Raw genomic sequence first — 27,747 nt, 5'->3', positions numbered from 1 at the left:
AAAAAGGGAGCTAAAAGTAAGTACAATTTTCTTGAAATGAGTGTATTTGTTCTTGATTTGAGCAGATAAATAAGCTCATCTCCCAATGGAATGAGTTTTTAGCACTTAGAATAGGAACAACTAATCTCTATTATCTTATTGTGCAGTATAAGTGCAGTATATCTAATTATCTTATTTTAGGGGTCAAAATACTCATTCCATTGGCAGATCATCTTATTTATCTGCTCAAATTGAGGACAATGGCGGTGGTCAGAGGGCCCGGTGGCGCCGATATATGGCCTCACCTCTGTCAGTCTGCTCCAGGGCAGCTTTGGCTGCTAACATAGCTCACCACTGTCAGGGTGTGAATGAGTGAATGACTGAACTGTAGTGTAAAGCGCTTTGAGGTTGCCAGACTAGTTAAAGTGATATAAAATACAAGTAATTTACTATTTTCCTGGGCAACAAACAGACATAGGAGAGAAACAACCAAACAAACACACACACACACACAGACGCACTCATACTTAAGGGCAATTTAGCGAGACTAATTAACCTAACAGGCATATTTTTGGACTGTTGGAGAAGGCTGGAGTATCTGAATAGAACCCATGCAGGCACGGAGAGAGCATGCCAGCTCCATGCAGGGAGGCCCTGGCTGGGATTCAAAGCCACGTCCTTCTTGCTGCAAGGCAACAGTGCAAAAAAACCGTGCCACCATGAAGCCCTCTATAAAAGTGTGAAAATTTGAAATGAAAATATGTGATGTAACCTTCGTTTGTAATACTTACGTTACTCATAGTATCATATATTACATGTAAGAGCTGCATTTGTGGTGCTTGTGCTGCAGCTGAATGCAGCCTGTGTTGAAAATAGAGGAGTTTAGTAGTTAGCTTTCCCTCAGCTGGCATTAGTTTAACTCTTTGTTCCAATTAGTAATGTCAGAGCTCATTATTATCATGGTGGTTTTGCATCAATCTATGATGCTACAGCATGAGTTGGTCACTTCTATATAAAGATTTTAAACAGTAGCATTGTGGTAGGTTTTTTTATTGAAGGCTTCCCTGTAATGAACAGGTTAATCATTGTCTACCCTATTTCCTTTTTTAAAAACCCGTGTCATAAAATAAAAAGTGGGTTCTGGCTGCATGTGCCTCAGTTGCACAGCAGGCAGTTTGTTGCCCTGGATAACGAAATATGGATGGAAGACGGATGGGTTGTTGGGTCGACAGATGGATGCACTAAAGGGTGGAGGAAGGGGGCAGTTAAAAGTGCTATTTTCTTGTCCTGATCGTCAAGGACTGCGTATGCCTGTGTGGCTGATGTACAACCTCCTGCTAAATCACGGCACTGGGTGTTTCTCCTGTCTTCCCCCCTGTGTGAAGTGGTTGTAAACTGTTGCTGCTGACTGACACGACTCCGCATGCGTCACCGTCACACAGCGTCGGAGCAGGAGAGCACCACATCCGCCGTCAGCCGCTTTCCAATAGATTATCGCGAAGGCTGAACATGTGCCGACCTGGAATTATTGCATATCTTCTGCTTGGCCACTCAGATATATTACTTTCTCTGCCCTCGCATGGAAAAGGGCTAATGGATTTTTCTTTCTCTCCCCCTGCTGCATGCGTTTCTGTTCACTCTGATATTTATGCGTTTGAAATACGCTAATATATTTGGTCTTTTGCTATTATTGTTGTTGTGCTTGGAAATAAAAAAAAAAAAAAACATCAGATGTTTCATTCATTCAGCTGTTAGTGTTTTTTTTTTTTTTTTAAAGCATATACTGCCCATATGGGCCTGGATAACAGCAAGTCTCACTTGTTCCTATCAACCCTTCTGGACATAATGTTTCTTAGAAGCAACCGCCACCTAAGACAAAACTCAGAACCGTGACCGCCTGGTCTCTAAGTCCTATTTTATCTGATGTTTCTAACCCTTTTGTAACACCTACACATAAACACAGCCACAAAAAACAAGGTTCATACCATAACCTAGATGTATTATTGCACTGCTGCTGATTAAATACATTAGTTTAGAGTTTTACTAAATTATCTTACCAGATGTTGGTTGGGAAATTTTCTTTTTTTTTTTTTTTATCAAAGATCCAGTTGAACTTTTAAAGCAGTTTTCCAACTTGATGGCAAAGTAACCAATCAAGTCTCTTTTGATAAGTCATTTAAATGAAATAAGCTGAAAGTAAGGAGGCATCTCAAATTTGCGAGAGACAAAAACTACTTAATTCAGTGTGATTTGATCAGATTGAGTGAAAAGGTTTTTGGTTATTGGTTGGCATTTAAGAAGATAAGAGTTTAAGAATTTTGTAGCTGTTCCTCGGGTCATCCTCTGAAGTGCAGCAAGACGTGCTCTAGATGAAGGAGCAGAAGTGTCGATGTGGCCTGCAGAGCTACTTGCTGAAGTTTGATTTACGAGCCACGCTTAGTGTGCAAGACAAAGCCACACTGGAAACCAGTGGACCAGAACCTTAGAGAGATCAGCCAAAAAAACAAAAGTCTTGTCCAAACTCGACAACAATATCATATTCCTACCAGAAAGCTGGAGAGAGAAAGCGTTATGCACAAAAGCGTAAAAAAAAGGGGGGGTAGAAACCGTTGTCTGGACAAAGTCAAGGAGTTAAGCAGAAGAGGTAAAGACATTCATATTTAATCATAGGAAAAGGAAGAAGAAAGTAAGGCTTCAAGGTCTCAGTGGGGAGGTTAAACATAGCTCAGCTGTTTTTTATTTAGGATTTTCAAATTTGAGAGGAAAAAAAATCTACTTGCAGCTGAATGTGGCACTTTGAAAGAAAATCAGATTTTAGACTTGCATGAAGGAATACATTTCATTTTTATCACTGAAACTGAGAAATAGCTGGTAAAAAAAAAAAACGGAGAAAGGGAAAGAGCATCATAAAGGATGATAACAGTAGCAATGAAAGGAGAGAAAGATGAGCTGATGTGAATCAGGCGGCTGCAAAGCCCGAAGTTGAATTTGAAGAATCTCAAAGTCATCTACCTCCTGGTACTCACTCTTTTCATGGACCCTCTGTCCTTTTTTTTTTTCCTGGCTCTCTTCCTATCCAGGGGAGGCATACATTATAATGGCTGATTTGTGATGGCTCAAAATGATAAAGAAGAATGAGCAGAAATATTTCACGTTGAAAGATTGGCTGAACATCTCTGCTTTTCTTTTCTTTCTTCTTTTTCTGGATGTTTAGTCTCATGTCATCCATAATGCATTCGACAAAGTCCCCGTCATCAAAGCATTACGCTGAAATAAAACACAGCCAAAGCAGGAGGGTGGAAACAGATCCAGCAAAGGCAAAGCAGATCAGCCGTGTGGTGGAGGTGCGAAAATCTTGTTAAAGGAAAAGCTGCTCGGATTAGCGTATTTTACTTTAAATCCACGAAAGCTGATTGATTTAGTTCCCTAAGCACTTCCTAATGTTCACTGGTTTTCATATTCACCAATAAACTTATTTCTTAGGGAAAATGATGGTTTTCAGCCACCCTGTTTTATAATACTTTGAAAGCTGCAAGCGATTATCATGGCTGCGTTATTTTTATTTTGTTTAAAAGCATAACTAATTGAAGTAAATCAGCAGAAGGGTGTTTTGTAGCTGTGGATTTGTACTTCCCTGTGCTGCTGAGTAATTGCATAGATAAGGCAGTGTGTAAGTTTTAGGCCAAGAAGTATAAATAATACAAAATGGCAGGCAGTTTTTTTTCTAATAATAATAATAATAAAGACAAATGCATAAATCTGTAAATAATCTGTAAATTAGATTTTATATCAAGGATTTATGTACAATAAAGGCCTCAAAAATATTTTAATTATTATTACACATTCAAGAAGTTTAGTTATTTTTATTGGAAAGATGAAAAGAGTATATTTTTATTTTGTTATGACATGTCTATTAAAGGGACCTTGTCACAAAGTATTCCTTTATGGATTTCAATGATTCTCTGGTTGCATACAAAGGTTTTTCAATCAAATTATTGCGCCCTGTTAGCTTATTGTTTTATTTTGCTCTATTTGCTCTATTTGTTAGTAAATGCTGCACTAAAATGTAAATGCTGCACTGTGATATTGTTAATGTGCGCAGTGAGTAAACAAGGAGAAGCAATGGCACCCACAGACATATAAATGACATATATGTTCATTAATTTCTTACTTGTGAAAGGTAATACCAGTAGATTTGGTTTGTGCTGTGGATCAGTTGGTACAACTTTTCTCCGAATCGCTCCATTATGCCACCTCCAATATGGCGGTGACATTGACGTGCGATTGAGTGGCGTTTCTACTGGCTCTCACTGGAGCTGCTTCAGTAGTTGGCCATCTTGCGTTTTCATCAGATGGCACAACAATGTTTTTTTGTTTTCTTTTTATGGTTAAAATACGTGACTAGACTCCTTATGGTGAATAGAAGCCAGTCGAAACAAACAAACCAGTCGAAGACGGTCAATGAGAGATTAAGATTTTACCATTCAATACAAACTAAACATGTGAGTGCAGAGGTCACGTTAGTACATAAAACATCAACAACAAAGAACAAAATGGTTAAAGAAACTCTTACAAAGAAAAGCTAAGAAAGGTAAAAAACAAAACAATGAAATGTCCAAAGACAGCACATTACCTATATTAGACATAGTGGAATAAGTTTCACACTATAGATATAAATGGAACAGGCCAACTAGTGTTTGATATGACTGCTAGTAGAAGAACAAACAAATTTAAAGCTTTATAATCAATATAAAAGATCTGAACTACACTAAAACACATAGTACATTCAGGACGGATTATACAGTTAAACCGACTAAATTATTTATTTTTAATCCATCTCCAACGCAGAGCAGATTGAAGGATATGTAAACAATGAGCAACTGGAGGTTTAAAATAAAAAAAAAAAAGAAAGAAAGAAAGCAACTTTGCTGTAATAGATTTATATTCCTGCAGATTTCAGCACTGGGTCAATTCTGCTCTTTGCCAATTCCAGAAAATGACCCAGGGACAGCTGCAAATTGATGTCATGTGATGGGCTGCTACCTTTTCATTACTCAAATAGTCAAATATAAATCGAGCAAAACCTCAAAAATATAAAATGACGAAGGAGGAAATTGACCAGCGCCTGTCAAATCTCTCTCTCTCTGTTTTAGCAGCTGGAATGAAAAGTCGACATGTCTCTGCGTAAAATATCACCACTCCCTCTAATAGAAACTCCTTTAATTAAACCGAGAGGTGCTCTCTTCACTGGTATGGAAAGCTTACATTTCTACCATGGTGGCGTACAAATGCAAGCTTTTAAAGAGGATGTGTTTGACTAATTAAAAGGTTGTAAATACAGTGACGAGTGATCTGATAAAAATGTAGCAGATTTCTGGACCTGACTGAATGCACAGGAGCTGCTTCTCCAGATGCTGTGTGCAGCTGTCCCACATGGAGATAATTTCTCTAACTAGGATAAAAATCTGTCTTACTTTCATCTCTGATGTCTCCAAACTGTAAATACACTGCTCAAAAAATTTAAAGATCACTTTTAGTTAAACATCTGGAATATGAATCTGAATATGAATTAAAAACAGGTGCACTAAAAGGGCAACAGTGAGACAAACCCAAGAGCAGGAATATTTTCACAAGTGGAGGCCACAGACGTTTTTCAGTTGTTTTGCATCTGACCATGGTCTGTGTCAACACTGGTAGCATGGTGTGATTCCTGGACCCAGCAGAGGTTGCACAGGCAGTCCAGCTCCACCAAGATAGCTCATCAATACATGTTTTTGGTAGAAGGTTTGCTGCGTCTCCCAGCACAGTCTCCAGAGCATGGAGGCGATTCCAGGAGACAGGCAGTCAATCTAGGAGACCTGGACAGGGCCATTGGAGGTCCTTAACCTACCAGCCAGACCAGTATCTGCTCCTTTGTGCAGAAAGAACTGGAGTACTGCCAACGCCCAGTGGGTCATTGTTAAGCATGTCTCTGATAAAACCATCAGAAACGGACTTCATGAAGGTGGCCTGAGGGCTCTACGTCCTCTACTACGCCCTGTGCTCACTGCCCAGCACTGTGAAGCTTGACTAGCATTTGCTAGTAAACACCAGACTCTGCAGGTTTGGCACCGGCGCCCTGTTCTTTATACAGATGAGGAAGGGTCTGGAGAATCTACGGTGAACCTTACGCTGCCTACAACATTGTTCAGCATGTTTGTTGGTGGGTCTGTCTATGGAGACATCTCATCATGGAGGGACACAGAGACCTGACCAGGATAAACGATAGCACCCTGACTGCCATTAGGTGTCAGGACTAAATCCTTTGACCCATTGTTAGACCCTTTGCTGGTGCAGTGGGTTCTGGGATCCTCTTGGTGCATGATAATGCCCAGCCTCATGTGGGGAAAACTGTGCAGGCAGATCCTGGATGATGAAAGAATTGATACCATTGACTGGCATACATGTGTTACCCAACACTTTTAAATTCCAAATCAGTATTGATATCAGCATGATTTTCATTACAATTAATTTTTACTGTGTGTTCCTGAGATTTGTTTCATTTTTTTAGCAGTGTATATTCCATTTGCCATTCATTTTGATCTCTTAACGCTATAGTTGGTAATCCTGTTTAGAAACACATTTTTGTCATACTGGGTGAAATGGTCCTTCCATGCTGAAAGTCTTTAATACATTGTGTTCAGAAAAAGGAGGTTAAACAAATCTATCTTTATGGGAGCTGCATGCCTGTAAAAACTCTAACCAATCACTGCAGTTCGGTCCGAATGGCAGTGATTGGTTATAGTAGTAGAAAGAAATTAGACCAGAGTGGATTTGGGACATTTTATTTACGTCATCCCCCTGATTAGTGCAAGAGTGGGTAAGATGGTGTTGTGCATGCAGAGTTATTCAAAAAGGGACTCGGGGTAATTTCCAGAAAATTGACCTACTCTACCTTTACTGTTGCCCTGCAAGTATTTCTTCATGCTTTATCATATATATCATCATCATTTTCTGTCCTTTTTATGAAATCTTCAGTTGGCTACACATTGTGCAACATCTCCTGTATGTTGCCCCCCCTGTTTATAACTCCAGTAGTTGTTAATGATAATGATAACTTTATTTAAAAGGGGACAATATACAGCCTAAACATAAATGTCACCATTTGATGCACTGCACCAGATTACAGCATAAGATAATTCACCTCTACAGTCCCTTAACAGATTATTAAAAAGAAAATGGATATTTGTTTGTTAAATTGTTTGGCAGATACCCATCTTAATTGGATGCAAATGTCTGGCTTGTTGTATAAGACTGCTTTTATTAAAGTTTAAGGCCAGCCATCTAACACTTTAGAATCAATACGGTCTCTCAGAGTGCAACGCAGTTTTATTGTCAGCCAGAAACTAATGATGAATTCACAGTGAAGCTAACATGTCCATGTGTAAATGCTGTCCAGTAAGACTGCTTTGTTTTGCTACGTAGGAGTGATGCTGTTAAGACGATGTTAATACCACTGCTGTCCAGAGAGTTTGTAAAATGGGACCAGCTAAAGAGTAGGAGCCTAAATGGGGGTAGCTGCTTTCTGGTTTGGGAAATTGACTTAAATAAAACAAACTGATTATGTTTGTGTTCAGCTGCTTTCGGTCTGTGTTTTGGGAGTCAATTATTGCCAACCAGTACGTACTTTTTATCTCTAACATGATGAGAACATGTTGTTTTTTTCCATAAACTATCACAACTCTGTTTGCAAACGTTTATATAATGCACTGTTTACCTATAAATTGCCATTTAGACTGATTAGGTTCAGCATTTAGTCAAATTACCTTTCCAGTCTCCAACTGAAGTGCACGTTTGGTCTTGATTTAAAAGCAGTTGAGTTCTGCCTGTGTTTGTATTTATTTATTTATTGGCCCAAAACATTGGAATTAAGTGTAAATGCCAAAATGTCATGACCTAAAATATGTTAAAATTTAGAAGAAGGTTGGATATGAACAAAGACTAATTTCATTTGTAGTGCATCAAATAGCAAAAAATGTTTTGCTACATATCCGGCTCTCTGGTTGGGGAAACCAAACCATTTATTTTAGAAAATTTTTTAGAATTTGCTGTAAATCCAGCCCTGATTTAGCAGTGGAACCTCTTTTGTGGAAAAAAAACTCTGAATTGCTCTGAATTGGTCTGACTAGCAACATGGTGGCACATAACGAATTTGTTGAAACATAAGGGCAGTTTTCTGTTTGTTTGTTATGATTTTACCTAAACTGTGTGTAGGGCTGGGCAATATATCGAGACTTTAAAAATATTGAGTTTTTTTAAAAGAGGTATAACGTGAGACTTTTAAATCGAGTTGGTCTATGTTGTGTTAGTATTATAATTATGTATTCCAGTAGGTTAATTTTAAGCCATTTTTCATATTCATCTACAGCAGTTCGGCCTGTGAGACATTTGGGAGACAGCTTTAACTCAGAGATGCCTTTTTATACTTTTATACGAAAGGAAAAACATATTGAGATAAATATTGTATATCGGCATTCAGCCTATAAATATAGAGATATAATTTTTTGGTCCATATCGCCCAGCCCTAACTGTGAGGAGGATTTTTTTATGGTTTTAGTTGTTTGAGATGATGTAGCCTCGATGCTCTATCTGTTAGCCTTACTCGGCTATTAAAATCACGCCGTGGTTATCAGAGCTTTTTTTTTTTTTTGCGTGTTTTTGTCATGTTGTATCTCATACTTTTCAGACAAAATCAAAGTTTGATTATAACATTTTTTTCATATGCTGGTCTTCAAGGCATTTGTTAGAGTATGATTGGCTGATCAGAATGAAGACATCTCAGGAAGGATTACCCAGGATTTCCCAGCCCGGGTACGTCCTTGGCCCCAATTTTATTGTACATCTTATAAATTTTCATTTATAACATTCCCACAACACACATTTAGGGCAAGAATTGGGGGAGGGGTAAGATTGTGTAGACTTCTCCCCTGGTGGCTTCCTCTGCCACAATTCACATTTAGACATTGAGGGTTATGGGTGGGGTGGATTGGGGGCTTTTGGCCCTCTCTCTTTTTTGCCCTCTCATTTTTAAATGCATTTTTAAATTTGATTGTAGAAAAGTAAATTTTCTCCCATGATGAAGTGCATGTTTTAAAAATAGATCTTGTGTCTGTGTAGGATTGCTATTTATAGGTGAATGCTAAAAAAAAAAATAATCGGTGTTATTTTTATGATCTGGTTATATAACATACTAATTGGTTTGTTCGGGGGAGGGGGTGCAGGGATGCTGATAGAACATAGATTCTGGATCATTACACTTGAGCTTGTGCTGTTTATGGGACTGTGTTGGTTTTATTTTGGTTCAATGCACGGAGTGGGAGGATTGCTGGCATTGGTGGGAAACTCACCACGGTTAAAGGCGCTCAACTCAATCTCATTACCCAACCATCGAGCGAATGAGTCTGGATGAGCCGTCGATTCTTAACGGACATGAAATGAAAGATGGAACGTCTATATGAGGAAGAACAGAGTAAAAATCGTAGGCTTGTTTTAATCTGCGCAGCAGAAAGTTGCTGATGAGCTTTTCTCTTTCGTTTGGAACGGTTCAGAAGGTGAATCAGGGAAGTGGATTTTACCCCATCAACAAGAATAGGGAGAAAAAAGAGATTTGTTCACATGATTAGGCCTCACTGAAGTGTTTCTCAGTTTGGGGGTTTTTAATTAAGCTTCAGTCCAAAGGAAATGTAGCTAAAAAAGTAAGCATTTATGTATTTATTTATTTTTATTTTACTTATTTGATGTGTTTTATAGCAAAAAGATTAAGCAAATGCTTGAATTTTCTTAATCACTGAATGCATCTTAGTTTGCTTTGTGCATGTGCTGGTTAAGTTGACCAGAAACGTCAGTTTCTGATTTTTTTTTTTTTTTACCGTATTTTTCAGACTATAAATCGCACCGGACTATAAGCATTTATTTGGAAATGTATTTCACACAATCTAAGACTGAAAATTAACATTTAATAAGGTAAACCAATTTATTCAAAATCCACAATGCATCCACAATCGGCTGAATAATATGGAACATACCTGAGAGGTTGAATGGGCTAAATTAGCATAACAAGCCAGCAACTTGGCAGGTTCTTGGCAGCACATTCAGCGTAACGCCTCTTTACGTTAAAAGGTGTCAAAATTACGGCTAAATTAGACAGTAAGCGTAATGATGCTACGTGCTAAGCTAATAGTGTGACATGGATGTTTCAGACCAACATAAAGCTAACGTGCATCATTAAAGCTGTAAACAGAGCTGTAAGCTAGCGCTAGCTGTTATTAGCTTCACAGACAGCCTAATAACAGGGTTCTGTCACGGTCTGGGTCCTTCGAGCTGCAACACGCAACGCTCTGCTGCGTGAATGCAGACTGAAACAGTGAAACAATATACTGTATGTGCATGTGTTCTGTCTTTGTTGTCTGAAAGTTTATATTTAAATAAGATTTTAAGCGGTACAGGAGTAGCATATCGTTTTCACAAGCCTAGAGCGCCCTCTTGCGGATATAGACAATAATTTTTACTACTTGGTTCATGTTGATTAATAAGAATTATCCTTTAAAATTGATATATAAGTTGCACCTGACTATAAGTCGCAGGATCGGCCAAACTATGAAAAAGTGCATCTTAAAATCTGAAAAATACAATATTTATTTGTAACTTATTTATTTTATGTGTTTCACGACAGAAAAGATGAACATCCAAGAATAATTAAGCAAAAATCTCTAAAGAATGGAGACAAAATATTCATAATCCTTTTAGACACATTATTTTGTCAATAGTTTGGTGCTTATCACTTGAATATCTGCATTTTATCAGTCTTTTCATATAAAAAAATCCTTGTCTAACAGCCTAGTAAAGAGGTATGGGTTGTAAAGCTCCCATTTCTATGTTTTTGTTTGCTTTTTGCTTTCCTTATACCACCCACAAGCATATAGATATATTTACAACTCTCTGCATAATCGTCTGATGCCATTAGCAGCAGGAGGTTCAGGAGAAGGAAGAACGTCTCCATAAATATCACTGGTAAATGACAGGTTTTTGTGTCAGTGGCTGTAAATCAACACACTTCTCTCTGCACTATTTTTCTTTGACAGTCCACAGTCACACACTGAAGCTGTCATTGCAGAGCAGAGAAACCGTAGGTACCAATTTTACCAGTGGTAGCCTTGATGCCGCCACAGAAAGTGCTGCGTACACGTACGCTGGGAAATAACTAAGAGGGCAACAAGGAAGAAGTCACCCTGGAAAAACTAAAACTTCTCACAAAACAAACTTTTACAATCTGCTAAATGCTACAGGATTATGAGAAAATTTAATAGCAGATTTTCGATTAATTTCTTTGTTCTCCTGTGTCCCAACAACAGAAACGCTCCGACCTTCACCAGATACAAAACAAATTAAATTGTGGAGTTGTGCACTTACCTCCCGATCTCCAAAAAGTCCTCGGAGCAAAATCAATTTTGCAAAGAGGTTCTTTGTTTGAGAAGGACATATCAGTGAAATGGATTGATGCAAATTTACCGACAAGTTTCTTTGTTACTGATTTGTGTGCATGTCTGTTTATTTCAGGGGTGGGTTTGAGCAGGACGTGGAGAACGGCTACCATCAGCATCCTGATACCTGTCACGGTGAGATGGAAACCCTTGAGATCTTAATGCACACAGATTTATATGGGAGCAGGCTTTTGAATGATAATGTTAAAAGCTGCATGAGAGGCCCTTCGCCGATGAGGTTATTGGGGCAGAGGTTCCTGTTAAAATTATTAAAACTTGGGCCATTGGGCCTTTTATGAGACCTCAGTACACCAATTTCAAAGAAATTGCTGAAAATCCCAAGTATCTGTGTTTGTGCATTGATCACAGTGAGCTGATCATACTGAGGCTTTGAAGCCTGAAGTATTTTTTTTTTTATACTGAGTCTCACAGCAACTGTCCCAAACGCACCAAAGGGATGTCACATTCCTTTTGGTGTGTTTTCAGGCGCAGCTGCTTAATTTGGTTTAACTCTTCAAACAGTGGTAGTGTTATGCACTCCTATCCTATACACCACTTCTGCTTGGCATCTCCTCATAAATAAATGTAAAACCATAGACATATGGTGCCTTACAAAAGTATTCACCCCCCTCAGCTTTTTACCCATTTCCTTCAAACCTGCAATTTGAATGTTTTTTTTTATGTGATGGATCTGCTCAAAATATTCTGAATATGTGAATTCAATTGAGAACATTGTGTGTAAAAGAGAATAAAGCAACTGAAAATTGCCATGTGAATGTGTTGCAACAAACCCCTTAAAACTTTCAGGTGCTACAAAATACCTTTTAATGTATAAATAAACTTATCTTACCTTACAAATTATCTTCAAAAGTCACATAATTAGTGGCACATGACCTGTCAGTATGAACACACCTGTTCTGAAAGACCCCAGAGGCTGCAGCACCACTAAGATAGAGGCCTCACACCACAAAGACTACAAAGAGTGACTAGTTTTGTTGGCCATTATTTATTTATTTGTTTGTATATTTGTATATGTTTATATATAAACTCAATCTTCCATTGTAAAAAATTTCCATTGTAACGAGCCCCTACAAATATATATATATATATATATATATATATATATATATATATATATATATATATATATATATATATATATATATATATATATATATATATATATATGCAGCATATACTAATTGCTATGTAGGGGCTCGTTACAATAGACATTTTTCCAAGATTTACTTTTGTTCAACTCAAGTCTTTAGTCTTTGGGTCAAACCGTTTTGGCCATTTTATATCTGATCATGTTGCAATGAGAAAACACTGTATTTATAATAAAATTGTAGTGAATGTAAAACCGGCAGTTAATCATGGAACACTTTGTTATAATAATATGTTTTTATTTTTTTTTTCCACTTCAGATGTCCTGGCGACCACCCGCAGACACAACCCAGTGCTAGATTCAGCTTATGGTCAGTGGACGTATCTTTTATATTTTTAGTTACCGGCTCCTGCTGATTCTCCAGATCCAAAACATCTATTTTATTTTATGAAAAAAAATATATGCAGTTTTTTTTTTTTTTTCAACTTGGCATCTATTTTTATTACCTCTTTTGGAAATGTGTATGTTTTATTTCGTTCTCATCCTGGGGACTTAGGATCTCATGATAAATGCATGAGTTCCTTGAGCACTACTTCTTCAGAGCTTGCATACAAAAACCTCAAAGCCAGTTTATCATTTCGAGTTCTGTTTTTTTTTTATTCACCTTTCAGCTCTATCATACACCCAGTTTCACCAGCACATTGATTGTGATGTAGGCAACAAAAGCACTTTAGGAAAATATCTTGAATAAACAGATTTAGGGAAATGTACCACACAGCCTTGAGAATTAATGGCAGCGTTTCACTTTGTGTGAGAGAGATTATGAAACCGGATAATGCATGACGTTTTGCCATTTCTATGCAAGCTGGACTTGTTTGCACATTCTAAGCTATTTTAAATTTGAGCTAAACCACCAAAACAATGAGACTAAAACGTCATTGATCATAGTTCACAATGAAGAGATTCAGTTTCTCAGGGCTGATATGGTTTGATGTTTGTCATAACGTTTTTCACAACATAAGACTCAAACTTACTCCTTCATTATACGGAGGAGATGTTTCTCTTTTATTCCCTCAGTGTAAACGTGGTAAAAGCGAACAACGTGGGAGGTTTTCAGAACGTTTGAGGCTCCTAAATGGCGGTAGCCTCTTCTCCCTCTCTGCCAGTCTGACAGTTTAAACATTGAAGCCATTGTGCGGGGCATCACTCCTCTGATGGACCAGGAGCTCCGCTGGCCAAGCTGCCTAATGCCCTGTATCAAGAAAGATCATCATCCCTGTCACGTCCCATTACTTTTCCCGCCAGCCAGGCTGAGCAGCTTCTGGCAAAGCCAGAATGGAAAGCAAAATACAACAAGGCTGGCAATATCTCAGGAGGCTGAGGCGGTGCCTTCGGATGCTCTCGCAATGCAGCATTTGCTTTTAAATTCGCATCTGAAGCTCCCTGTAAATAATTATTATTTTTTGAATAACTTCAGCATATAGTACCTGATTACAGCAGCTGATCCACAAATAGTGATTACTGACAACATAGAGCCTATCTTGTTCAAATATATCAGACATTAAGGATCAGCCGAACCATGTTCGTCTCTCTTTCGCTGTCTGAAAAGAGGCCATGTTGTTTGCCAAAGCCTTCACTCTGGGCCACTACAGCCCCTTAGTAAGCCTCCCAACTGGAGGAATTGCCACTCAGTCGACAGCAAGTCTTGATGAGCAACCCTGCAGCTTAATCCTGCTGGGTTCTCGCCACCAAGATGCTTCACAGCGCTGTTTGAATTGCTCAACATTGCAGCCTGATCCTCAAATGTTGTCTAATTGTTGTTGTTGTTTTTTTTATTTTCTTGCTGATTCACACAAAAAGCCTTTTAAGTCTCTCCATTAAAGATCAATTAGTGACTTTTCTGGACAATAAAATGCCCCATATGTCACAACAAAGCTATTATCGCAAGGGATTCTGTTTCCCATAGAAATAAAACTACTCACGTACAAGATTCATGTCTTTCTTCTATGTTTCTGCCGCCTAAAATGTCACACCAGGCTGTGGAAATCAAGCTACTGAGCTCGTTTCTGGTGATTTATTTCATCTATTTTTTTAAGGAAGAAAGGTGAGTTAGAGGATTTAACTTGAACTTTTCTCAAATTTAATCCTGATAGACTATAAAAATAAGGAGGATGCGGTGGCGCTGCCAGGGCCAAACGCCCTGTTGTGTGCGTTTTTAATTTGCCCAGCACAGATGGCGAAGTGACGGGACACCTCATTCAGAGTGAACACCGTCAACGGGCTCCCAGCGAGGAAGAAAACAATCACTTTCCCTCCAGCCCAAGTGTCTGCTGGCTTTTTAGTGCTTTAGGGCCAAGCCAAAAGCAGCATGCTGCTCACTGCAGTTTGACGACAACAGAGAGCTTTCCCTAGAATCAAGACGTGGAGCGTGTCATTCAAATTAATTTGGTTAATAATACAAGGCCTATGGCCGATAATGCCCCGCATGTTTCTTGGCATATGTCTGAATCGTGTGCTTGTCTGCTGAAACATGACGTCTGGGAATTAGCTGATTGGTAAATATTAAATGGACTGGTTTTCTCACAGAGCTCTTCCAAGTCTCCTCTTCCAAGAGGACATTGACTGAACAACACTACTTTCTTCTGGTGATGTGCTGAACTCAAACAAACCCAACCCTAACAGCTGATTGTTATTTTGTTTTGATTTTGGCTTCTTATTTTTTTAGGGGAACAAAAAGGAGGGATGGGAGTTTATTTTGATGGGCAGGTCATGTGCAAAGTCAGGCTAGGATGATACAGTTAGTGGATCATGAGACATCTAGATCTTGTGAGCAACTATTACTTTATGTTTTGCAACGCCGCTGGTTTAAACAGCCAGGCTGAGTGCTGAATTTATGAAATAAATAGAAATAAATAGAGCAGCGTCAACTCCAAACCTGGCTTCACCTGCTCAGTTAAAGGTTTGACAGTAGTAGCGAATCCACGTTTAATTTCTGGTATCCGATAGGTTTGTTTTTATTTCAGGCATTTCTTGAGCTAATAAAGGCTCCTTTGAGACTGTAAACTGTAAACTTTGACCTTCCCATCTCCTCTATTCACTGGCGCCTTTGTTGCACACAATATGTGTTTATAAGATTTGCACTTGTCATGCCTGAGAGTCGTCATGGACCGTCACTGATTCCTCACCTGACCTGCTAATTGAAAGGATTTTAATGTTTATTTCAACTTTAAATAACCAACCATTTTCATTTTATAAATAAAAAAAAATCAAGCAATATAATATCTTTAGAGTATTGTCACTTTAATGTGAAGAAAATAAATAAATATGTGACTTTGATTTTGACTCAACTTGTTCTTACTCTCAAACAGTAGCTTTGTTGTACTTGTGAAAATCATGAAACACGATAAAAGTGGCTTTTTGCAAAGAGCTGGGAGCGCAGCGTTAGTCATGGACCTGTTACTGGTATGGCAGTATATAAAGGGTTTAATAGTAAAATTAAGTAAAAAAAAAATTCTGTTATTGTTTCTATAATTCAAAATCTTTTTACTGAGAGCCAGAGTTAAGTGTTGCTCTGGTTTTGTGGGCCATACCCCTCCCCCACCTGTTGCTCCACACTCGCTGAAAGATAGCAACTACATTTTTCCCTTTGCTTAGTAGGTACAAAAACAATTGAAATGCTATGAATCCCTCATATTAAGGTTTAAATCTACAGTCATATATGCAGCCCGTTTGTTCAGAAGCTAAGTGTACACAGGCTACCAGAGCAGATAGCCTGACTAATTAAACAGCTGATATCAGCTTGTTGCATCCGTGTAACCGCAACATTTAACAAACCTTTGCTCTCTATTTTTGCCCAGGTGTATGAATCAAAATCAATATAATAAAATAATTTTATCTGCATTTTACATTACTTTAGCAGCAGTAGGAATATTTGCTGCAGTTGTGTTGTAGACTGTTATTAAATCATGGTATATATTTTAGGTGTGTGTGTATATATATATATATATATATATATATATATATATATATATATATATATATATATATATATATATATATATATATATATATATATATATTGATGTCATTAAGCTGTGAAATGTTTACTGTAGGGTATCATACACTAGGAATCGCACACTGGCTCATCCCTACAATGCATGTATGTTTGGAAGTAAGAAGAAAATATAAAAATTTTGGAATATGTTTATTTTAGGAGGTTTATCTACAAAAAAAATGTTTAAGGTCCCACCGGGTGGCTGAACGCCATCGAGTTTCCATGTCTTGTCGTGTTACTCCCTTTGAATTTACATCTAAAATGATTTATTCTTGCTGATGTTAAATCTAGCTACAGCTTTCTCCCAATTTGCTTTGAACGTGAAGCTGACGTTTGCGACAGCGTCTCATTCTTTTTTCTTTTTTTTTACTTGTTTGAAACTCATGCTTTGTTCATCTGTATGCATACATAGTCCATAGTACTAATATTAGACCACATGCAACACTATCTTCCCCTAAAGAAGCCACTTCTCACGGAGAAGGCTTTATTCTTCATGCATCTGCAGAGCTTTTATTTGTTCAATAATCTAAAAAAAAAAAAAAACACACATGAAGGTAAGATGAAAAAATAATTTCTGATAGGACCCCATTAGATTCTGCTCTGTGTGATCATCACGTTGCTCACCGTTGCAGGGCGTTTGCTTTAACAGGTGAAGGTTTCCTTTCCGCTCAGGACTCATCCTCATTTCTCTAAAGTTTATTCTCCACGCTGTGTCACATTTCACTAATCACTCGCTCTGTTGCCCTCCCTTCCTCCTCTTCCTCCTCCCCCCCTTCGCTACAACCACAGGGAAGACCACACCCACAAGCGCCAGCACCACACATCTTGGGGCGGCATTCCCAAAGGAGGCAGGTGACTCTGAAAGAGGTACAGGTCCTGATCGCCTTCCCCCTCTGGGGGAACGAGGGTCACCTGACTCAGAGCCGATCAGTGTGGAGATGGAGGGTAAGGGGGGGGAGAGGGGGGGGACACGCGTCCTCTTTGAACGCTGACCTGCAGGGGATTGCACTGCTGGGCCCCCGTCGTCTAACTGCACACTTCTAACCAGACTAACGCTAAAAGAAGCTAATCAAGGTTTCACTCTGGTGCAACAGTTTCCCGTTTGCAGCATGCATTCCTCCTTTGTGTCAACAGACATGCCCAGCATGTTTTGTAAAGTAATTTATGTAGTCTTTTTTTTTCTATAATTTTTTTTAATGAGATGAGAGATGATTTTGAACAGTTTTGACCAGAAATCTGCTCCTGTCTCGCGCGGGAATACAAGCGGTGGTATGCATGCTAATGAATGAAAATGTTATTCCAGGGTGAACAATCATTTCGATTAGCTCACTAACACTTAACTCCCAATCTCAGTGAATGGCACAAAGCATTGCTAATTAACTTTTATCACCCATATACTTCATTAGTCTCGGCGTTACATGCTGGGATGCGTAATTTCCCCGCCGGCCTCACTTCCAGGCCAGTGTGTGGAAATTGAAGAGCATATTGTTCACATGCAGAGTTAAACATGACTCCCGAGAAGCTGGCCATGAGTTCAGTGCGCGCAGATTTTCAAAAGGGATCCGGCGCATTTCATTTTTTTTAACTGTCGTCCGACACGTTTCAGGAAGTCAACAGGTCTGTATCGTCTGAGACGAACTCGTGAAATCTTTGTATTTAACTCGGCACAAATCTCCTTCAAATAGTTTGGTTAACAGAAAAACAAAAAGGAAGAAGAAAAAAAAGAGGACCGTCTGCTGCTGCAAATTTGCTAGCATCATTGCTCTGTAGAAAGAAAAAGAACCATCTTTGAAATCGAACAAAAACAAACGGCACAGGAAAAAGAGATGTTTTAAAGTTTTAATTTGGTGTTTTGTTGCAGCACCTTTGCAACAGTCGCTGTCAACCAACAAACATGGCCTAGCAATGAGACGTCAGTGTCCAGTCTTCTGCAGAAAGCTGCTTAACCCATCCCAGGGTTGAAGCTTGGCATCTCCACTTCAGTTATCAGATCTTATTATAGATATTAAACACCATCTTGGCCCTAAGAAGTTAATTAGGAATCTTTTTTCTCAGACATTTTTGAGTCATATCCCACTGGAGGACCTGTGACCTGTTACTCAGGGGGAGTTTTCCAGCAAACGTAGAAGCTTCCCCCAGTCAGATGCTGGAAAGCATTAGCAAAGCAAGCAAAAAAAAATAAATAAATAGCTGCCATTAGGATCACAATAGTTTTTTTTTTCATTTGTAGGTTAATTTTTCTCTATTAAGTACTGATGGGACCAGAATCTCCACTTTTGTTGCATCAGTGTCAAGCATATTTGAAATATGTTTAAGTTTTTTCCACAAATATTTTCCAACAGTTTCAAAGTTTTCTATAAAAGTTATTTGTCATTTAAAAATAAATAGTTTATGAACTAAAGTTACATTTCTACTCACCATATACAGAACCTTTCCTGAGGCTGTGATTATAAAACCGACATGACTGGAAGAACTGAAAAGAGCTATGAGGACAGAAGTATCTAAAGAGATCAATAATATTTCATCTGCTATGAAGCAAAAACTATTGTTTAAGTTATGTTAGATATTATGTATTTTAAACCCTCAAAAAACAAGAAATACTCATTAATATTCCTGTATTTATTAAATTAGGTTGTTTTATCTGATCAATGGCGAGAAAATATTCTCAGATTTCGAACAACGACAAGAGTTACTTTTACAGGTTAAAGGTTTCCTTAAATAAAAAAACAACTACGTTTACTTTTTATTACTCAGTCCTTCTCTGTTTAGAAAACAAGCAACGTTTGATTTTATCTCAGCCTTCAAATGCGTCTGTTTTTAAGGCTAATTCGGACTGCTCTTACATTAGCAATATTTTCCCCTTTGTTTCCAAGCCTGAATTAGCATCATAAATATTTAAGTAGACAGAAAGATTATAGCATCATTCTGGAGGGTTTTTGCCCTTAAATAAACATTATTTTCTTGGAGGAAGTAATGGGAAAGTGATATCAAGTCTGCAGAATCATGTGAAATGTGTTGGGAAAGTGTTTCCCTTTGCTGTCTGTTTCCTATCTGCTCCACTTCCTGGGTAAGGTTTAGGATCAGCTGTTACATTCTGCAAGTAAATCACAATTGGCTGGGTTTAGAAACAGACTTTCTACCTTTTAAATCATGAAATAGCTGCTCACAGTAAAACACTGGTTGAGGGAACGTCGGTATCATTTCCTCCGCTCTCATGTCTATTCACAGATGCCATTATAAAATAGGATTTCTCCCTTTCAGCATCAAGCATAATAAGGTTGACATTAAAAGCCAAAGATGATGTCTCTGAATTAGATTTGTTAAAATAACATGAAAAAAGCTACTGGGGAAAAAAGCCTAAATGTTTCTCCACGATTCATCCTATTTAAGAGACCGTTATACTTCTTCACTAAGGTATTTTTCCTATGCTTTGTTATTTCTCTGGCTGATTCCTCTCTCTTCAGGGAGACAGGAAGCCCCCAGGCTCCTGTCATATTACCAACTGTACCATAAAGGCTAGAGAAGAGAATGCACGTTAAAATCGATTACCAGAAATGGAAGCAAAAAGAACAGTGTTTAAAAAGAATATTCTGTAAAAACCTACCACCAATCTGGCGCTTTTTAAGACTATTTATGACCAGACGTCTCTGCAGTCCCCCATATGTGGACTTTTACAATAGTCCATTGCTTTAAATAATACAGCGTCTGCCGATTTTACAGCTTTAAGTTTTACTCAGTTCTAGAATACTGATATGTTTGCTGATTTGAGTCTTATCAATTAAAATTACTAACACCTGATGTCTGGTTATCTATATTGGCATACATATCGAATCTGTTATGTAACCTCAAGAAGCTTAGATTGAGAAATATAAACCTTGTTGATCTATTATCCTTAATTTTACAAAGTCTATTTCTGCTCATGTGGGCAGGATAAGTTGGAGTGAATCCAAGAACAAAGCAGCCTGACTGTTTTTTTTTTTTTTTTTGTTCTTTCTTGCTGCTTTGTGGACACGGAGACCGTGTCACAAGACCATAAAACTCCAAGTAAAACAAGCTTTCATTCACACAGACAGTCTCTGTGGCTGCAATGATGAGCTTCTCAGGCCTAAATAAGAAAAGTCGGTTACAAATAAATAACCTGGAGGAATGTGAACCTGGCAGTCAGAAAACATGAGTGTCCCAATGGTGTGGGCTAGGATATAGTCTCCGCAGCGACACAATCTATTTCTGACGGAGACTGTGACACTGGCGTTTCAATCAGGAGGGCTGGATGGCTGGCTTGATAATCTGGGAGAGGCACCGGGCTGGAAGGAACAGCATCCATGTTCTTAGAGGGACTCCTGCGCTATTTTCTCACCGGTTTTTATACCAGATAACCTTTTAACAGTCCTAACACATCTCTCAGCAGAAACAGGGTGGGCCGGTAGGAAGCACAGTGACTATATCAACCAAAAAATAGTCAAACCAGTGAGGCAAGAAAGACATTCCTGAATAAAAGTTGCACAAGACTGCAGTCAGATGTGTATGTGCACGCCTAAAAATGACCACTGCAATAAAACAGAAAGCTCCTGCTTTGTCCTATTTCCAAAATATTTGTTCTGCCATAAAAAGTTGTAACATAAATTGACTTTTATGATTGATGCTATAAATGTAAGAATTTAGAATCCAGGAACAATAGTGCAAATTGTAGGCAGAAACACTCATTGATTCGTCAATTAAAATATAAACAGCTATGTTGGAGAATTTTGTCATTTTATCAGCACTTTTTTTAATGCAGAAGCAAAGCTGTAGCTTAAAAGATCAAGAGATGGCATTTCTGGACATGTGTGTGGAAATGGATTAACTCTTCTTTACAATATATACAAAATAAGCTTTACTCTGATTCAACATCACTATTATTTACAATGTCCAAATTTTCACACAAAAAAAACATGTTTAAAGATTTGGAGAGGATCCCATTTTCAGGAAAGTTTCTGAAGTTTTTCGTATTGCAATAATATTTAACCTTTTAATGTTGCTCCTCCACAGTTACTACTTGAAATTTGAAATGCGTTACTTAACTATCTTCACTGACAAATTTTATTATATTTGCAAAAATTGGTAAATAAAATAAATAAAAGCCACTCAGAAAGTTTGCACCGGGACATTTTTATCCTTGCTTCGTCTTTGGGAAAATTATAAATATATTTCTGTCAGTTAGAAATATATCCCAACAAAAAAAATGCACATTTCAGTTTATTTTCAAATTTTCTTTTTGTGAATTTCTTGATGATCTCAGTGTTACAGTATCTTTAGAAATAGCTCTACTAGTTTTTACAGCAGTTATGGCACAGAGTTCAGGCATGAAGTGACGTGTTGGTGAAGATTCCCATTCATCCAGGTCACGATTAATCCGAAATAAGGTCCAAAAATGAAAAACAGAAGTCCAGTTGTTTTATTTTTTTAACCTTTTTTTTGGAATCAAGTTACGGTCTTTGGGTTGGAAAAGCTCAGGTTTTTGAGGTGGCAAACAATAACTGCTCTGATTTGAGAAATCCAGTATTTAAACAGAAACCTTGTTGGTGATTGAAACTAGCAACATTAAACAAAATAACCTCATCTTGTAATTATTTTTTTTTAAGCACAGATGTTCTTAGTGCATTTAGACGTTTCTCAGAGAGCAGCTGCTGTTACCAGAAAAATAGAGTTGTCAAAATGATCAAACCATCATTAACCTATCAGGCGCGACGGCGGGATATGCTACATTCTCTCAGGATTTTAACATTGGAAAGATCCAAACAGCTGTGGATTTAAAAAAAAAAAAAAAGTGCAGTCAACAAATTCATGATCTTACTTTTATGCTGCCTTAAGCCTGAACCGTGGCGCAGGATGCGGATGCAGCCCCCTACGTTTATTATAGGAGCGGCGGTAGAAATGCATGAAGCAACGTATTTGCTCAGATACACAGAGCTGCGCTACATTATGTAAAGGGCTGAGATCTTAAAGGAGAGGCCAGGAACCTGCTGACTTACTGCTATTTAGAAAAATGCCAGAAGTCAGTTTGCAATAGAGCTGCCGCTGGCTGGGGAATACACCCACCTGTTCATTTAGTGTGAACACAGAGGCCTGCGCGTTAGGACTTATGCGCTTTAGAGCGCTGTGGTTTCCTCTTTCCCTCTCTCCAAACATCTATTAGGGTTTGACTTTTTTTCCCTTTCTTCCCTCTCGCTCACGTTCAGAGGAGCGCGCGTGGGTTGGACTGGACAAAAAGAAATTGGTCAGCTTCTAATTTAGCTAACCAGCACAGGGAGATGATGATAATGATGATGAGGATGGAAACAAGTCAAGCGGATGCTTTCTATCTCATTAAAAGAGTACAGAAGGAGAGCCGGGAGTGAACTCAGTCTGAACCTTTTCATCAGCAGAGTCTGGTTTCCTGAGGGGGGACATTGATGCCAGCCAGTTTTCTAAGGAGTTATTTATACATCTAAAGACCATGGCAACAGACACGGCCTGCATCATCAGTCACCTAGCCGGGACCGTGGATCCCCTCTAACCACCCTGAAAATATCCGAAGCATCCAGACTTATCAGGGGAAAAAAAAAGGCACATGTTTGGGGGGGTTCCGGTATGGTGTTCCTTTTTTAAGAACATGTGGAGCCAACATGGAGTCAGAAACAATGTCGTTTAGGCTCGGTTGTTAACTATAGTTTCACTTAATGTTCACATCATCATCATCAATTAAAATATAAATAAATTGCAATTGGCAAACAACAAAAAATCTGATTTTTGCATCTGGTGGGTCTGTATTGATTTGAAGAAATGCTTTGAATCACTATTATGCTCAGAGACCCAACGAGGATCCATTTTTCAGCTTTCTGCCAGAGGCCACCAAAATATCCTGGTGTAGCATCTTTTGTTCTGTCCGTTAGTCGGGACATTTCATACATATATGTATCAGCAGCAAAGTAATCTGATAGGCAAATAAATAAACACACTTAAAATAAGCCAGAATATTAATAATTACAGATTTTTAAAGTCCCAGCAAGATTTAACAAATCACACATTTAAATTAGTTATGGTTGGACATAAAAATGTCATATAATGGTTATGTAGACTAAAACAACTGGTCCATTATTTATGCCACAGGTTTAAAGGATCACTCATGATAACATTCTGACAACATTTCAGATTTTAAGAAATAAAGTATGAGTTGAAAATTACTTTAGTTGCATTTATTGTAACAGATTTTTACCTACAATTGTAAAATAAAAATAATCGGTGGAGAATTATGCTGAAATAAAAGAAATTTACTAAATTTCTTTTAGTATTTTTGCACATCTTTACCAAGGAGTACCAACACATTTGTCCATGCCTTTTTAAACCAGAGACCCCAGCCACTAAAACTATACACACGCATCATTATTTTAATATTTGTCTGAAAAGGGATTCCCTCTTATGAGATAAAACAGTGCATTCGTTCAAAGCTACTGCTTGAAAATCCTAATTTGCTTTTCATTCTAATAGTCCCTTTAAGATTAGCCGCTACTTCCCAAACTGCACACAGTGTAAAATTGAATGTTGAAATATTTAATACAGTTTTAAATCTCAGCAGCTCTGGCTACATATTCTGAACATGTTCATTAAGGCAGTCAAATAGAGATCAAGTCAATTGGCTAAGCCTATCCGAGCGCGCCGACCCGCCGGCTGCCTCTCATACATGATTTATCACGAGCCTTTTCATGATGTACAGCCGTACGTCTTGTTCTGCAGACATCCCGGCTAACGTCGTCTGTTAATGCCACGGCGTCCGTTACCAGTCACGCAGCGGCACTGGAGCGTTTTCCGTTCATCCATCCAGCTCCTTAGCAGTTTACGCCTCATTTTAAGTGACATCTGCAAAAGCGCGACAGACGTCATGCCGTCAGAACGAAACCAAAAAGCATTGGACACCCAAAGCTCTTCATTTTCCACAGCCGCCAGTGAAATAGCTTTTTCTGTCTCGTCGGCCATTAAAAGCCAGGTCCGGGTGTCAGTGAAGTCTGCGGGGCCCACAGTGATCAAACCCACCTCTGCAGAGGTCCCGGCCATTCACTCTGTGACCCCCTTACCCTTCAATCGCTCGCACTGACCTCTGGGGAGTGTCACTCCCGCTTCATCTGCCTGTTTTCCTCTTCTTTCTTCTTTTTATTTTTCTGTTTTTAGTTGGACTAACCCTTTCAAGTGTAACTGCCTCCTTTGTTGAACTGACTTTCTCTGAACCTCAGTGTCATCTTTTTTTTATTTTATTTTGTACAGTTTTTACAGCCGGTGGCTGAAACTGTGCAGCTGCCGTCTGCAAGTTTCTCCATCCATTAAAGCAGCAGTTCACTCTCAAGCGAACGCCGTATTGGCAGAAATTAAAATTTTCTTTCTCCTTAAAACAAAATCCTTTTCTAATTTTTGCCCAGTATTTATTGGCACTCAAGCTTCAGGAGAGTGGCTTTGGCATGAACTGCCTCTTTAAGTTGGTTGGTGCAGCCACAGTTTTTCCAGTGCCACTTTTTTCTCCTTTAGATACACATAATTACAGCCAAAGTTGCACTGGAAGCATTTTGTTTGACCAACCACCATGGCTGAATAAACAGCGTATCCCTTTATTTCCGGTTTCAGCTGCATGTAATAATAATATTAAGGGACTTTGCATGTGCTTCCGACAGTGTTATTGGCTTAAAAATGAGAATTTAAGTTTTACTGTACATTACCAAGGTGTCATTTTGCACACAATTTAAAGAAAAAAAGAACTCTAGAAATGTTCCATTGAAGTAATTGTCAGCCTAATGAATTTTAGGGTGCAGTCTGTCCACACAGGCACTGCTTAAATGTTTATATTTTTCTTCTCAAACAGTAGAAATTCTCATTACTTTCAAGGTTAGTCGTGGATTTGCATTTCATGACTGACTTGATATTTCAAAGTTGAATGAATAAAAGCTAAATAGTCTGATCATTTAGCCAAATGTGACTTTTTAGGGGGAGTAAATCCAGACCCTGCTGGACAGCGCTTCTCTTCCAGTCATCTGTCCTCAAAGCAGATACAATGCCTTAGGAAAAAATATTCATTCTCCTTGAATTTTTTTCCCTTTTTTCATATAATAACCACAGACTTTAATGTATTTCAGCAGGATTTTATGTGACAGGAGAACCTGCACCGCAGGCTTTTGCTGCTTTGCGACTTCTAACAGGTTTTCTTCAGGATTACGTCGTATTTAGCTCCATCCATCTTCCCATAAACCATGATCACCTTCTTGTCCCCGTTAGAGAAAAGCATTGCTGCACGTTGCTGCTGCCACCATGTTTTCCAGGGGGGAGGTTGTGCTCAGGGTGGTGCGCAGTGTTCGTTGCCCACAAAAGTATACCATGATTTTTTTAAAAATGAATAAAAATTGGCTGCAGAAAACATTGTTGCACCCTGGTTCTCTGCATGGGTGCAGCTGGTGTTAAAGGCAGTAGACCAACAACAGATATTAGGAGTTGAGTTTAGTGAGGAACACCAATATATATGATTGAAAGTGTAACGTTCAGGAGGATGTTAGTTTTTTTCTATCACATATAGCATTATACAGGATTCTCAGTGACTTTCATTCAAAAGTTTTCTTTTTCCATAGCTGCCAGATTTATATAACCTGACAACAGCCAGCTGCATGTATCGCTCCGCCTAGCTCCACTCACATACATCTGGGACACCGCCATAGGAATTGCCTTTACTGAAGGCTGGGCCTTATCAAAACTCCTTGCATATGATTGGATAAACCAGTTGTCTGTCATCTTTATCGACGTGCTATTTCAACCACTCACACCGAAGCTAACCCGTGACGCTGATGAGACCGACGCCGGAAAAAAAAAAACCCCCTTTTTTTTTTTTTTTTTTTTTATGTGTTTGCGGCTGTAGTGCAGGGTTTCCCGCAGCGCTATCTTGGCGAGGCGGCCGCGGAAAACGTGTCGTCCACCCCCCCCGCTCCGCGAGCCGGTCCGCGGAGAAAAAGTCATCCACCCCCCAAACCCCCACTCCGCGAGTCGGTCCGCCTCGCATGAGCAAATTCCTGCGGGAAACACTGTAGTCGTCACACCGAAGCTAAGAAGAGGGGGGAAGACAGGCGGCAAAGCGCCGCGGGTCGGAGTCTATCCCGGGCCGACCGCGTCGAGGACTAAAGGCCTCCCAATATGGTTCGCGCTAACCGGTCCGGGGCGCGTCCGCATACGCGCCCCGGAAAACAAAACTTGCCAAATCCGGTCGGGAGAAGGGCGAAAACATGGTTTCCACCAACAAAAGACTTCAGAGCCGTTCTCTGATGTTCTTTTAATGAAACAATATCAGATAGATTGGACAACACGGAAGAAATAGCAGCATCAATGCTAACGCTTGCTTCCTCGATGCGAGCCGCCATTGTTGCTGGAATCTCACGGTGGCTTCTCCACTACGTCACATCCATGAAACACCCGCCCTGCGTCCTGATTGGCCAGACCAAAAATTTGGTTGGGGAAATCACTTTCAATGAGCCGTGTCCCAGATGTATGTGAGTGGAGCTAGGCGGAGCGATACATGCAGCTGGCTGTTGTCAGGTTAAGATTTATAGGGGGTGACTAATGATTGCCGTGTCAGCAGATTATCTCACCTGAGCTGTGGGTATCTGCAGCTCCTCCACAGTTACCACAGGCCTCTGGGCTGTTTCTGTAATAAATCTTTCCCTTACCCAACCTGTCGCTTTAGGTGGACGGTGGTGTCTCTGTAGGTTTGCAGCCATTCTTTCTCCATTTTTCAGATGATGGATTGACCTGTTCTCTGTAAAATGTTCAAAACCTTGGATGTTGTTTTATTGCCCACCCTGCCTCAAAGGCCTCCACAGCTTTATGCCTGTTGGCTCTGACGCGTTCCTTGGTCGTCATGATGCTGCTTGTTCACTAATGTTTTCAGACAAACCCCCAAGGCCTTAACAGAGCAGCTTGATTTGCAATGAAATTAAATCATTTATTAATTAGCGACTTCTGAAGGCAGTTGGTGACAGTGGGTTTTATATAGGGGGGTTTAGAAAAACAAGAGGTATGCCACACTTTTCAGATTTGCATTTGCA

General features: G+C 39.0%; 1 protein-coding gene across 5 annotated transcripts in view; it reads left to right on the top strand.

Annotated features, from left to right (window-relative positions):
* The window catches only part of sema6e (sema domain, transmembrane domain (TM), and cytoplasmic domain, (semaphorin) 6E), a 222,010-nt gene that overhangs the window by 183,809 nt on the left and 10,454 nt on the right, over positions 1–27,747 (top strand). For 3 of the 5 annotated variants that reach the window (XM_012879132.3, XM_021324734.2, XM_036135387.1), the window contains 3 exons: positions 11,575–11,633; positions 12,926–12,976; positions 17,450–17,605. In XM_012879132.3, the coding sequence (XP_012734586.2) occupies positions 11,575–11,633; positions 12,926–12,976; positions 17,450–17,605 (266 nt within the window). The remainder of the gene's footprint in view (positions 1–11,574; positions 11,634–12,925; positions 12,977–17,449; positions 17,606–27,747) is intronic. The other 2 variants (XM_021324749.2, XM_021324751.2) reach the window with 2 other exon arrangements.

The sequence above is a fragment of the Fundulus heteroclitus genome, chromosome 3 (assembly GCF_011125445.2).
Source record: "Fundulus heteroclitus isolate FHET01 chromosome 3, MU-UCD_Fhet_4.1, whole genome shotgun sequence".
Classification (NCBI taxonomy): Eukaryota; Metazoa; Chordata; class Actinopteri; order Cyprinodontiformes; family Fundulidae; genus Fundulus; species Fundulus heteroclitus.
This window is presented reverse-complemented; position numbering and strand designations above follow the sequence as displayed.